The 14,729-nt window shown below is 40.4% G+C and overlaps 1 protein-coding gene across 1 annotated transcript in view; it reads left to right on the forward strand.

The window, feature by feature from the left end:
• DAW1 (dynein assembly factor with WD repeats 1) overlaps positions 1-5,537 on the forward strand; it is a 39,159-nt gene extending 33,622 nt beyond the window's left edge. Inside the window, exons 11-13 of the mRNA XM_010948908.3 lie at positions 882-958; positions 2,808-2,970; positions 5,145-5,537. Coding sequence (XP_010947210.2) covers positions 882-958; positions 2,808-2,970; positions 5,145-5,179 — 275 coding nt within the window. The 3' untranslated portion in view covers positions 5,180-5,537. The remainder of the gene's footprint in view (positions 1-881; positions 959-2,807; positions 2,971-5,144) is intronic.
• The last annotated feature ends 9,192 nt before the right edge of the window (positions 5,538-14,729 follow it).

Raw genomic sequence — 14,729 nt, forward strand, 5'->3', positions numbered from 1 at the left:
TGACATTGTCAGAAAGGTAAGTAAAAAATTTTATTAAGGTATGTTGCTTTTCTCCAGATGAAAATGAAGTAACCAAAACTCCCTGTCCTTACTAATTTTACCTTGATGTGATGCTGTAATTTGTGATGAGAAGTCATCCTTCACCTGGCCAGATATATTTTAATTTTTTTTCCTGACAACGATTTCATGGCTTCTGTTTTTCTCCTTCTATGCTTATTTAACTCGTCTATTCTTTAAATCTAAGAAAATGTATATACTACTTCATCCACCTGTTCATCCATCCATCCATCCCTCCATCCGTCTGTCTGTCCATCCGTCCATCTATCCATCCATCTTACATCTGTTTATTAAGTGTATACTACGAGCTTGGCACTTCTGGGCACTGGAGCTATAACAGGGAACAAACCGTTATATTAACCCTTTCTGTTGAAAAGTGCTTGTTCTTTGTTCATTGAGTGGTGCCTGCTGTTCCTTCTGAGGAAGGCCTCTCAGAGCTTCTGTGACCCTAGACTCATATTTAGTGTATGATGTTAGTCTTGCTTATCTCATCATTGGCCTCTCAAAACTTGTTTTAATTTCCTTTTTTTGCCTTCAAAATTTTCTTCTTTCTGGATTCCTGTCCTCCCACCTCTGCCTACCTTGGAACCCAGTATCTCTTCTAATAACCTCGAGGCTAACAGGATGCTCCTCTTCACCCTCTTCTGCAGTGAAGCCAGCTTGCATTTCTGGTATTCAGGGGCTGGCTCTCGCCGCAGGCAAGAAGACAAACTTAGCCCTGCGTTTGTGTGTCAGAGGGATAGATATCTAGGTAATTCAAGGCATGTGGCTCAAAGTTCTGTATTTCAGATGAATTTATATATATCTCTACTCCTCTCAAAAAGGAACAGCAAGAGTTTTCAGTGTAGCCACAAGAAAATGCATTACCAAATTGGAAGGCCATGAAGGCGAAATTTCAAAGGTGAGTTGTTTTTTCATTTGGAGCAATTTGTTTTGTTTTCAAAAAATAGGCAGCGTGCTTAGTATAAATAGGTCTGTTGACACCAAGGGTACTAAGGTTTGTTCAGTTATCTCATTCTTTCTAAAATCAGTTACCTAAGGATTTTATTTTTTAAATGTGTCCTCAAACTCCACATAATAAATGATTTCTGAAACCCTTTATAAAGTATAAAACACCACTCTCCTCAGCCATAAGCAAAAGGTTCAGTTAGCTAAAAATACTTATTAAAGTCATTAAGAAGCTGATGCTTTCCCTGGTTCAGGTAAACACGCAAATTTTTGTTATGCAAACAGTATGCTGTGCAGCAGATATCAAGAGTCCTTTAGATTAGATGCAAATGAGGAAGCGTTTCCTGGACATACTTAACCCTTCCCAAAGTTAAAAATGACCTATTCTGAGCTGGAAGCTGTAGTTTAGGATTTTATATAAACTCCTCCCAAAAGCTTATCCACAGAGCAGGGCTGTCCAGTAAGTGATCGAAGGTTTCATGTGTCCTCTAAACACTGTAGAGAAGGCTGGACCGGTGACTCTCACTTCCCAGCTCAGCCCAATTCCTTGGTCTCGTACCTGAGATCAGATTTGCTCCTTCCTTGGAAAACATAAGCTTGATGGTTTCAGGTCTCTGCAGGCTCCCCCTGGACCCTGGGACCATCCCCTGTTGTGCCCTCTCCCCACCTCCTGCCTCACACCTGCTGTTGGCAGCCGTTGCCCTCGTGCGCATCAGGGTTGGTCTCTGGGGCAGAGCACATCGTCTTCACAGGCTGGGAGGCCGGGGGACTGGCGGGAAGAGGGGTGTGGTGTGTGGACGTGGGAGACAGGCGGAGGAGAGAACCCGGGCCATGACTCTAAGAGTCTGACATGTCACACTCAGCACGTTGTTGGGTGTGTATAAATAGAAACAATTCTCAAACTCCATTGTTATTGCATTTTATGCTTGTTAATGACATGTTACTTACTGAAGGTGCCATCCTGTAGTGGCATTTCTGTGGGGTGCCAGGCTAAGGCATTCATCCATTCATTCATTCATTCATTCAGCCAATGCTTTTTGAGAGCTTCCACTGTGCTAGGCATTGTGCTAGGCCCTAGTGACTCTGTGATGAAAAAGATGTAGCTTGTGCCCTGCCCTCATCAGACCTTCAGTCACAGAGGAAGTGGCCCAAATCGTTGTCTTCTGATGACTTAGAAAAGGTTACAAGCATGATGACCAGAGGGACTGAGGACTGACTGTTTCCTTTTGCTGCGCAGATGCCATGTGGCAATGCCTGGCCAGGGGGGACACATTTATGGAAAGTGCTGTACTTAAGTAGCAATAGACCAAAAGGCCTCTCTTACAGACCCCGACATTCTGTGGGGTAGACTGAAAGAAGACTGCCGTGCTTTTGATTACAGAAAGCTGGGGTGCAGAAGTGGCATCGAAGTTTGAGTATGAAGACGCTTGACCCGTTGTGCTCTCATCCGCACAAGGGCCCCGTCTCTTTGTCTGCATGGAGAGATTTACATCAAAAGTCTTTGGAAAGAAGCCGGGTGGGGAACACTCAAATTATAAGGGAGCTTTGGGCTTTAACCTTAGGATTTTGTGTGAGGGGTAGGCAATCAACCTTTACCATCTAGATTTTAATTTTCATGTATTAGTCCCTGCAATTTATTTTTCCCATCCTGAAGGAACCATTCTCGGTAAGAATAAACATCAGGCTGGGAAGTTGACAGGTACTTAGTAACGTCCCCTTTTTGCTGATTAAAAATATACTGGAAGTCAAGGTGTACCAACCTGTGATAATTATTTTTTCTTTACTGTTTTCTTTACTGTTAGATCTCTTTTAACCCCCAAGGGAGCCGTCTTCTCACTGGCAGCTCTGACAAAACGGCCAGAATCTGGGATGCTCAGACTGGGCAGTGCCTCCAGGTTCTCGAGGGGCACACTGATGAGATTTTCTCATGCGCTTTCAACTATAAAGGCGACATAATCATTACAGGTAGGAGAGAAATAAATACCGTCTACTCAGTTTCCCTTTTAAATTGGCTTTTAGAGTTCCTAAGCTGAGTACCTAAAGGAGTCCAGCCCCACCCCCACCCCTCTTCCAGGGTCCCTGCCTCATCTAGTGTCTTCCACATCCATTAGTTAATTTTAGTTGCATTGCAGACCCACAGGAGTGAGCTCTGCCGCTGACTGCAAGGCTCTGTGAATTCTGAATCTCAGTTGCTCCAGACAAAGTAAGAATTTGGTACCTACCTTAGGTTTGCTACATTTCCTCAGGCACCATCGATCCAATGGTTAACATCCAGTTGATGATGGTTAGCGTTAATGACTAAAATAAGCCAGGACCTGAGTTCTCTGCAGTGGGATTTACAGCCCAGTAGAGATTTATTCTTTCAGCAAAATTGTTTCTTCCTTGGATGTCCTCTCATAACACATTAATATTTGGGGAATAGGACACATATTGAGCATTTTTTCAACCGTTAATTTATGGTGAGTTAACTATTTTAGAAACATTTTATAAGAATTGGATTGAGAACAGGTTAATTTAGGTTGTGGAAAGAGGAGAAAATGAAGGAATGTGGTATAATGATAGGGCGGTGCCTCTGGAGGAAAGCCTGGCAGGGAGTGGGGAGCCACAGTGGCGTGGGGTAGGGATGCCCTCAGAGGGCGTGGAGGAGAGACTCTGCCTCGCTCTCAGTGATTCTCATTGTCTGAGAGAATTTTTAAATTGCTTAACTGGTCTAATAAGGTAAACATCACATGCACAAAGTTGGCTTATAGGTTGTTTGATTCGGTAGCTTCCTGGTCACATAACTTCAGAGGTGTTGAGAATAATCTCCTTTTTTCTAAAACACCTCCCCTTTCTACCTAATTGTGGATAATTTCTAAAATTACAGATTACTTTCTTTGGATTTTACTATCTACAAGCGTTACTAAAATGTAGGTACTCCGGAGGCAATGCCACAATAAATAGTGTCAAATCCCTCCCCATGATGGGGAAAGAGGTGGGAGGCTGTGACGGAAACCACAGAAGCTGGGGCTGGTCTATCAGAGGACCAGCCTCTCCTAGTGCACGCGGTTCACACTAAGCCAGGCCGGCTCTGCAGCCACGGAAGACCCTGGGGAGTTTAGGGAGGGAGTGTTAGTTGTTTGTGCCTTGTTTTGGTGCCGGCCCTTCGATTCCTGGGCTCTATTAAGATATTGTTGATTTATTTAGTTCATCCCAAAGCACCAAAGCGCTGAATACTGGCCCACTAGATGACAGCGCTTCTGAGAGTGGGGGGTGACACTTCTGCCTTGCCATCAGCAGAGAGCCCTGTCTGCATTGATCTGCCCTATTTTCTTGGCGGTCCCCAGTGTGATGAGCTGCATGCATTTTTCAGTGGATTGCCTGAGGCTTTAGCATCGCAAAATGGAGGAAAACTGTCTGGTGCGGTCCTCACATTTTCAAAAATATGAGGTGCCTTTGGGAGGAATGTGCGGTTTTCACAGGCTTTGTGCAGCCCCCACACTTCTTGTATGGATGTCCCATGCCAGGCCCCTGCAGCTGAGAGAACCAGCAGCGCCCAGCACTGCTCCCTGCCAGGGCTGTCATTTCCACAGACAGTGTGAGTGGTGTCCCTCGGGGAGGAGGGTACCACGGCTGCTCTGGAAGAGTGTCTGTCACAGGCATGGGGAGGGCAGGAGGATGCAAGACTCACATTTGACTGATGACAAGAAAACTCTACTGACATTTTGAAATATTCCAAAATGAACTATGCTGCCTACTCATAAGCCAATCACTCAAGCCAGGAGGTGTTCAAAGTCAGTGTATTTCCACTTGGTGGTGATGTCTGAGGTTGGGGGGACAGCAGTGAGCAGAGGGATGGCTACTGTGGTTGCATTCTTAGGTCCTCTCCCATTCTCCCGTTCCAAGATGGCATGAATCTTGCTGGTGTGAGTAGAAGGTGAGCTTGCCCAATTTATAACTGACGTGCGAAAAAAAAAGAAAAAAGAAAGATTCATGCTCTCCGAATGCCCAAGGTGCCGAGGGGCTCTGTAGCTGGGTGCTGAGAATCTAGCACATTAAGTGCATTGATCATCAACAATGACCTAGAAAATGTCATCCTGTAAAAAGAGAGGGAGTTAAATGATAAAGAAGAAATAACTTTGTGAAATTTGCCTTATTAGGCAGCAAGGATAATACCTGCAGGATATGGCGCTGACTGAGGACAGCCTGGGGTGAGGAACCACGGTCTTCAAGAGCTGGGCTTCACCGACGGCCAGCAAGCTATTTTGATATTTTCTATAGTTTCTCTTTTTCCACAAGTCAACCATTTATACACTGTCCTCAGTTTCACAGATATGACCATTAAAGCAGTGAAGTTACATCATTTCTTGCTATTATTCGATGGAGATGACAAAAACGAGTATACACTCTGGCAAATGTCGCTGGTTATTTTAAATTTGTTTTATCTCTTGATGGCATCACGATACTGATGAATGCAACCAGAGTAGTTTAACAGTGTGTCTCCTAGATTCTACTTGGAAGGCTGTTATTATCATTTCTATTGAATAAAGGTTTCGGAGTAAATTTCTTTGTGTTGCATGATGTGTGTTTTCTTCCTTGTGATGAGAATTTTTAAGATCTACTCTTTCAACAACTTTCAGACACGCAGTACGTTTTATTAACTATAGTCACCATGCTGTACATTTCACCCCATGATTTATTTATTTTATAACCAGGATTTTGTGCCTTTTGACCCCCTTCACTCACTTTGCTCATCTCCCAGCCCCTGACTCTGGCAATCAATACGTCCTCTGTATCTATGAGTTCTACATTTTGTTTTTTAGATTCCACATATAAGTAAGATGATATAGTATTTATCTTTCTGTCTGACATTTTACTTAACCAAATGCCCTCAGAGACCATCCATGTTGAGGCAGATGGCAAGATTTCTTTTTTATGGCTGAATAATATTCCATCATTGTCTCCCAATATCATTAAGATTTCTTTTTTTATGGCTGAATAATATGTCAGTATTTTTTCTTCTTTATCCTTTTATCCATTGATGGACACAGGTTTTTTTCCATGTCTCAGCTATTATAAATAATGTTGCAATGAACATAAGTTAATGTTTTCATTTCCTGTGGATAAATACCCAGAAGTGAAATTACTGAATTATATAGTAATTCTATTTTCATATTTTTTGAGGAAACTCCATACTGTTTCCCATAGTGCCTATACCAGTTTACATTCTAAGCTTTTCAGAGGGACATATATGTTTGGAATTTGATTACAAATTTTATTATTTATTTAGGTATTTTACTTTTTTGCAGCTCAGAATGAGAGAGGCAAAATCGTAATAGAAGCTTAATCTTCTTTCCCTCATATTCAAGAATATATCTACCCTTCCCTCCTTTAGAAAAAAAAAATTGAGACACACTCAATAAAATTAGGGAAGCATATAGGGAAAATAAAATGGGTCTTATTTAATAGCAAATATACTCCGGATTGATGGCTGGGCTGTAAGAAAATGAACACAGGTTTTTCGCGAAGGAAAAGTTAAACAGAATAGACATTCAAACTATTGAATTTAAAAATTTGGGTGGAAGACAGTTGAGGTACCAGGGGAATCATCCTGATGCTGAAATACTAAAAAAAAAAAAGGTTTTTAAAAGGCTTTTCTATGTAAAAATGCCACAATGCATTTTAAAAATGAATGTTCAGAGATAAAGCACAATATAAAACCAGTGACGCCTGACTCCAGAGCAAGAGAATGCATGAGATTCTCATGGAATTGTTTTCTTAATATTAAAAGTCATCAGTGTGGCTGAGTGCTTATTGTGTATCAGACACTGCCAAACCTTGGACATAGATCATCTCATTTAATGCTCCTAGCAGCTGTTACCAAGCAGATGACAGCCTTGATTATAAACTGAGGAAGGTGCATTCGGTGCTGAAGTTGGTTTTAGAGCCCAGGGATCACACCCGTTACACTCCGTTCCTCAGTGAAGACGGCTTAATTATGGGAGAAGAGTGTCAGATGATCAGTAGGAAGGCTTGGGGGCGAGAATTACTTCCCCGATCGTCTATGGATGTCTAGTTCTCAAGAAGGGAAAAAATAAAACAAAAGCAAAACAAAATACAAAAACTTCAGTTCAGGAAGGGAGGAAGTTCAGAGATGGTGAGGCCAAGGGGAGCCTGGATTAGAGGAAACTGGGCCAAATTTTAGCTGCTACTTTGAAAATTCTAAAGCAGCAGCAGGCACTGACTTTTTCTATATATTGAGTGGCTTTAAGGAAGGCGGCAATACTATTTTGTTACATCACTCAAAAGAGTCAGCCAACGTGTGGTCGTGGAGATGATCCTATGTCTTAAAACAGACGAATTTAGGTGAAGCCTTTGGCCAGAAAATGACTTATTCCTCTAATTTTTATGTTTCGAGGAATTCTTTCTTTGTAGAATGTTTATGAAGGGTTCCACGTATCCCAAACTACTTAAAAAAATTAGTGTTTACCTGAGGTCGTAGGAAAACTGCTCATATGTTGCTGGGTGTTAGTCTCAGCTTGTTGACAGTGATGCTACAGGCTCGGATGCCTGGGAGACTTACCTGAGCCCCTGTGACCTGTGGGGAGTCCCCACAGACACTTCCCCACCCAGAGACAGCGTGGTGGCTGGCCTGGCCCTTGTGGTTGTTGTTATAAGGTAATAAGAAGCACCTCGGCAACAACCATTAGGGAACTTTGGAAAAATGAAGAGGTTGTTACCCACAAGTCCTTTCTCAAGGGCCACAGAGGAGTAGGGGGAGAGGGTGTGGACTTGGGTCTCTGCCTTTACCGGGGTCAAGGGTGGGAAGCCTGGGGTTTCACGGGTTCGCATGCTATTGGTGAATTTAAAACATGAGTGTTTTAATTAGGATGCAGGAATTAGGACACAGGAAGGGAAGAATCAGGGTCACTGGAGTGGTCCGTTATCTAGGTCACCCAGGGCTTCCTAAAAAGGGCATTTAATCAAGATAGGTGTCTTTGAAATGGATGCCACAGTAATCAGAAGCTTATTGCCAGGCATTTCCACTACGTGTACCCACTTTATTTCTGTCTGGAGTGCTGTAGGGAGTAGTGAAATGTGTGTGGGGTTTGGAGTCAGATTGCCTGTGTGTATATTGTCATTCCAACTCTTAATTCTTGGGCAAGTTACCATTCTGTCTCAGGTTTCTCGTCTGGAAGGTGGTGATGATAACCGTTCTTCTTTTGAGGATTAGGAATGCCTGGCACATAGCAGCATGAAGATAAATGTTTGCTATCATCACGATCGACAGCTTAGCAGTCATCTTTAAAATAACTGCACTTCATACATGAACATATTTTCCAGGAGAGAACACAGTGCTGTCTATTCAGAAATCATAGTTGAAATATGACTCAATGTATTAAAGGTATCTTAGGGAGATACCTTTTTTGTCAATTAAATTAAAATTTAAGAGCCCTGGGATAGTTTTGCTTTTAAAGATCTTTCTGTTAAACAGAGGAGCTGAGATGTTTCATGAGGAAGGTCATCAGTATAGATGATTATGGTCTAATCTATTCTTGTATATTTAACTTTCATACAGGATGTTATGGATGTGAATTGTCCTCATAAAAATGGAATATCTTTTCTAACTACTTGTATTTCTCTCAACTTATATTATAGTAGCTCATGATTTAGCATAATGTCTGATTTAAAGACAAAATAAGTGTTTTTGAACTAAACAATGCTTTTTATCCAAAACAGAGTCCCAATTCCTTGTGATCTGGTAATTTTAAATTCACACTTTTCCTAGCAATTATATTGTAATAGATTAGAAATGCCCCCCAAACATTACAGATAATAAATGAGAAATTAAAAATAATAGTTTTTGGAAATCTAAAGAGCAAGGGCTCAGACTCTCAGTATCCACATTTGGAGGCTGAAAAGGTGGATACAGTGACGATCCAGGAGCTTCGTTTTGTAATAGAGTGGCCAGTGGGAAGTTGCAAAAGCAGGCTGTTCGTTCTCAAGTGGAAGTTTCACTCCTCTGTGAACAATAGCCACAGTAAGGGCGGTCCCCACTTATTATTATTGTGATGTTCATTTCAAAAACACGGGGTGTCGACAGCAATCTTTCTAAGACAATGGGAAAAAAAAGCTAAAGCCATGAGTGTATAAAACATTCTTTAAATGTGTATTTGTTTAATTGCTTAACAGAATTGTCTGATTTTAATATAATGATACATATAAAATGAAGTATTTGAAAAAAAATTAAAAGGTTTAGAAAACAGAGCAAAAGAGACCACAAAGGTCTATTTAAAAATTCTCATATTACACAAATTGAGTTAATTTTAATGAAATTGATGTTTTATTCAGTGAATATAATTAATGAGTAACACTATATGGCTTGTTTCCCTTGTGATTCATATAACTGCGGTTCTGACGCTGGGCAGTTCTCTGTCATTATTTATTACAATGGGCTGCGTTTTAAAGGGTAATTTGTTGTATCCAAGGTAGTAATTTTTGACTTATTGGTACAATCAGCCTAGTGGCAGATTCTGAGCCATGTTATTTTTTTCCTTCCCTCACATTAGAACACGTTTTTCACTCTTAAGTATGGGCCAGTTCTACCCTGGTGAAAAAGAATATAGATTCTAACAGAAAAGTTTCATCTCCACAGCTGTGCTCATTCTGGGGAAGTCCTGGATCCCAGTTAGGTCAGATTATGGTTGGTCATTACATGACTCATGGGCATCACGACCTACTCTCTGCTACTTGGCAAGCTCCATCTTTTATGTTGTTAATTGTTCTTGATTTAAAAATCAGTATTGAGATTCCTTAAAAATTTAAACAAAATTACGATATGACCCCACAATTCCACTCCTAGATATACACTCAAAGAATTGAAAACTGGTACTTAAGGACATGTACATGTGTAGTCATAACAGCTCACAACAGCTCAAATGTCCACCAATGGTGCATAGATAAACAAATCGTGATGTGTCTATACAATGGAATATTATTCAGCCAATAAAAAGAGTGAAATACTGATGCATGTCATAATATGGGGGAACCTTGAAAACCAAAACGTTATGCTAAGGGAAAGTAGCCAGATACAAAAGGTCACATGTTGTGTGATTTCATTTATATGAAATATCCAGAATAGGTAAATCCATAGAGAGGGAATGTTGATTGGTGCTTGCCAGAGATGGAGGTGGGGACTGGAGAGCAACTGCTTAATGGGTACAGCGTTTCCTTTTGGGATGATGAAAATATTTTGGAATTAGAGATGCCGATTGCACAGCACTGTGAATATAGTAAATGCTAATGAATCATTCACTAGAAAACGGTTAATTTTATGTTATGTGAATTTCACCTCAGTAAAAAAACTTGAGTGCTCAATCCATTTTTACAGTCTTTTGCAAGTGATAAGTGGTCAATTTTCACGGTTTTCACACCATAATACACTTGGTATTTGCCTTTCAGAAGCATATTATTTAACAGGAAATCAAACTTTGATCTCATGGGAAAAAAGACCTAAGCCATACATAGTTGGGTTGTGTCTTTCAACAATTCTTTATTATCTCTGCAATATCACTCTAGGAGATATGTTTGCAAAGAACTTTATTAGTTTCTTTGATTGGAAAGCAGGCTATAAAAGCTTGAGAATTTCTTTCTTTCTTTCTTTTGAACAAAGTACACTTTTGAGGGCATGACTTAGTTTCTGATGTTTTTTTGTGATTAGTACAACTGACATCTGAAATAAAAAATAAAACCTAATGGATGAAATCATTGAATGATGACAGAAAAACACTCAACTGCTGTAGCATAAAATCTGAACTGGAAAAGGAGTTGTATCAATGCTCTCAAAATTATAGAAGTCCTCAAAAAATGGTCTCATAAAAAATGTTTTGGTGCTTTATGACTTTGGTTTGGTTATACCAGGGTAGTCTGTGTTTGGGAGTGCCACTTATAGGATTACCTTGCTCTTGTAGGGTAAGCTCAGTGGAATTTCACAGGCCTCTGAGGTCAATTCAGCATAATATCTGGGAGACTCCACTAGGAATCTGGTATAACTCTGAGTCTTTAACTCTTTTCACTACTCTCTCACACCTTCTTTTCCTTCCTTTTGAAACACCTTGTTTTTTTTTTTGTTTGTTTTTTTTTTTTTTAATAAAAGATCCCCAGAATTGATATTGGCTTAGGACATGAAGGGGAATTGATAAAGTTATGTGTGTGTGTGTTTGTGTGTGGAGAGGTCTCCTTGAATTTTGCAAGTCAAGAAAAACACCATCAGTTTCTCTCTATTCCTAAATGTCCTCTTGAGTTTGGAGTGTAAGGTTGTATTACCTAGAACTTAAAAATGAGTTTGTGACTATCTGTGAGCAAGCAAGAGATGAGAATCCCAGAAAAGTTATCTGGAAGCTGTAAATGCAATGAACACGAAGACGGTTATTCATTCTACCTTTGGGGAAATGTTGGATGAATCTCTTTGAACAAACGTTGCCTTTGCTACTATTTTCTTGAGACTGTGCGATCTTAAGTAGTTACCACAACAAGTCAGATGTCTGTATATTTTATTGAGAAATGAAGAGCACACATTTTACCGTTCTCACATGAAAAGCAGAAAATGTTGCTGCGTTGTAAAAGTGCGTAAGTTTGCACACTTTATTCTCTTATCTCAGCAGGTGGCAGTGTTTAGTTTTTGGCAAATAAGTGCTTCTTACAGCAGTAAATGAAGAGTATAAAAAGCAAACTTCTCATTCTATGTGCTTTCAGGGTCTGGGTTATATGGGGTGATATAACGAAGCTCAGATTGTGGTATGGCTCAACGCTTAGGACCATCTTGGCATATCTGGGGCAAATGATGTATTTCACTAATCCTGATGCAGTGTAGAGACATTTTTCCATCTATCTGTGGGAACTCTGGCCATTACGGTGAATAAGAGATCGTTCTATTTTTCCTCTATAAATTCCTCTGTTGGAAACCATGTAATAATTATTTATTTTAAAATGACACAATCTATCAAGGAATCCAGCTTTCAATTATGTTTTTTACTAGTAATACCTGATCAGTTTTTTAAAAAATGGTTTAATAAAGTTGTCTGTAATTTCAGTGAGTGAAGTGTCTAAGAACTGCGATCACTTTGAATTTTATTATTTTCCCATAATCATGAATATAAAGGGTCAAATTGGCTTGTGTTTGGTTATCAAAGACAAAAATTAAGTTAAGACTACATGAACAGAGGCTGCTTATTAATGAACTTGTGGGAAGGGAAGCCATCTGCTGTCACCTTCATTTCAGCAGGAGTCCCAAGTTTCAAAGGAGAGTCAGTTTTATGGAGTAAAAAAGATGAAAAACTGAGACAGTCTCTGGTTGACAAGTGCTCTATTAAGGTGGCAGCTTTGGAAATGGGGTGACTTTCTAATTGGTCTTCACATACATCTGGCAGCCCTTGCTTGGCGGCGAGGGGACAAGAAAGCAGTTTGGGATGTTTCAAAAGAAGGAAGGATTCCTCGGTGTTGCAGGTGGAGGGTTTTCTGTGGTGGCCATTTCCTGGAACACTTTGGGGTCAGTGGGTGCTTTGGTGCCATTAAACTGCCATCATGATTCATATTTCATGGGGAGAGTGACTGCCATGACAGCCAGTTTCTCATGAGTGACAGTATTTTGGTGATTAAAAACATGGACTCTGAAATCAAAATGCCCGTTTTAATATCCTGCTCAACTACTCCTTGGATGTGGCCCCTTGAGAATTCAACCACTCCTTGACTCGGTTTTCTTCCCTATCAAATGGGACTAGTAACAGTTTGAGGGGAGTCTGTGAGGACTAAATACATCAATAAATACATAAGGAACCTGATACTTCATAAATATTCAATTAATGGGTAGCTAATATTACTGTAGACACTGCTTCAATGACTTGGATTTAAAGAATTTAAGAGTTGAGAAAGAATTTGCACATTTAAGGCAAATTTTCTCATTAATTTATTATGATCTGGGGCATCCCTGTAATAGATATAAAAAAACTTCCAATTCATCTTCTCCTAGGAAACTGATAAGGAATAAAATAAATGCAGTGGGTATTTTGAGAGTTTATCTTTCATAAATGCCATGGATTCAGGAATGAGAATAAAATTTTGATTCACCTTAATAAACATATAGTAGTCATGACTCTGAATTTGTCCCATTTTTTTCAGTATTCTTCTCCTTTTGCAAAGCTGTAAACGTCTAAATAAAACCTTGTCCAGCCTTCAAAGCCATGGGAATCGCGGTTGAGGAGGAGGAACATGTAAATGCCATTAATTAAGTGGAATTCCAAAATTCTTCTTGAAACCGTCCTCTCAATACTTGGGAAAATAAGATATTTTAATTAGAACAATTAGAGGGAATTTATTAAAAACTTCTTAAAAATACCTTAAAGGTGGGAAAATTCCCCAGGATGTTCTGATGTGCCTATTAAAACTTCAGTGATTCATACATATTGGAGGAGTTGACACATGCCCCTGAATTTGTGTCAGTCAAAGAAGCCAGGGCCCTTCAGTAAGAGTGACGACCGGCCCACCTCCCATTGGTGCCTCCAGTGTGTTGACCTGTAACGTTTGGGGTGTGGGCTTGTGCCACACATGCCATGATCCCCTTGGAAACTTTCGTGGTGTGGTTCCTGCTTTCGTACTTTTCTTCATCATATAGACCTTGTTATCTGCAAGTACTTCTGGGACACACTCTCATCCTTAATTATGGAAACAGCAATTCAAGGGGGAATGTCTGACTTTCTGCTAATGTAGATGTGGTTTTTTCCCTGTTTCCCCAGAGGGGTGTGTATTCCTGGAGTGGAGGATGACACTAGGTGTTTTTCCTCAGGCAAGAGGAGACTTGTTTCCCAGGTGTGCCTGAGGCCAAAGGACAGCTGCAACTCTTTTCTAGACCAGAAAACCTCCAGCATGAAGTAGAGGAGCAGTTAGTTATTACCTCTTGGGTTAGTGCCGTGAATAAACAATTAGGTTGAACCATATAAAATTTTGACAAATTCTGATTTCCAAAAAGTGATTTCTATGGTTCAACCTAATAAACTGCTGTATATGTGCAGGTTGAGATATTGTTTTGGTTCAAGCTTGTCCTCAAACAGATCCCTGATAGTGGCCCACAACCATGACTACATCCTGGTGTCCTCCTCCTGCAGGGGGCAGTGGCAGGATTCAAACACAGGCTGAGGATATCTGGACCTACGTGATCCTGGTAGAGATAACCCACTTAACATGGTGTGTGGCAAAGAGAGTGGACTTTGGAATAAGACAATGTTTGACTCATTATTCTATTCTTATGAACAAGTCATTTTACTTTTCTGAGTTTGTTTCCTCACTGATAAAATGGAAAGACAATAATCGAATGAGACGAGATAATAAAACACATGGAGAAAAACCAGCCCCAGGCCTATGGTCTGTGGTATAGTTGGCAGTCAGTAAGCATCCCTGAGCTTGCATTTCTCCTTTGAAAAATGGAATCAGTGGTGACTTGTGCAGTGGAGAAAGTGATCTTGCATGAACTGTCCTTGGCGAGAGCGAGGGCTGCCTCTGTCTTTGGGGACCCTTTGCCCACGTTGCAGCCCAGAGACTTTGCTTCTCACATGTGCTTCTCTCAGCCACTCACCCAGTCTTACTGACTCCCTTGGGAAAAGCAGGTGGTCTATATTTAGAATAGCTTCAGCTGCTTTCTTAAACATTTAAGCTAATGCTTAGAAGTATTAATACAAAATTGCATTTGCAGC

The sequence above is a fragment of the Camelus bactrianus genome, chromosome 5 (genome assembly GCF_048773025.1).
Source record: "Camelus bactrianus isolate YW-2024 breed Bactrian camel chromosome 5, ASM4877302v1, whole genome shotgun sequence".
Classification (NCBI taxonomy): Eukaryota; Metazoa; Chordata; class Mammalia; order Artiodactyla; family Camelidae; genus Camelus; species Camelus bactrianus.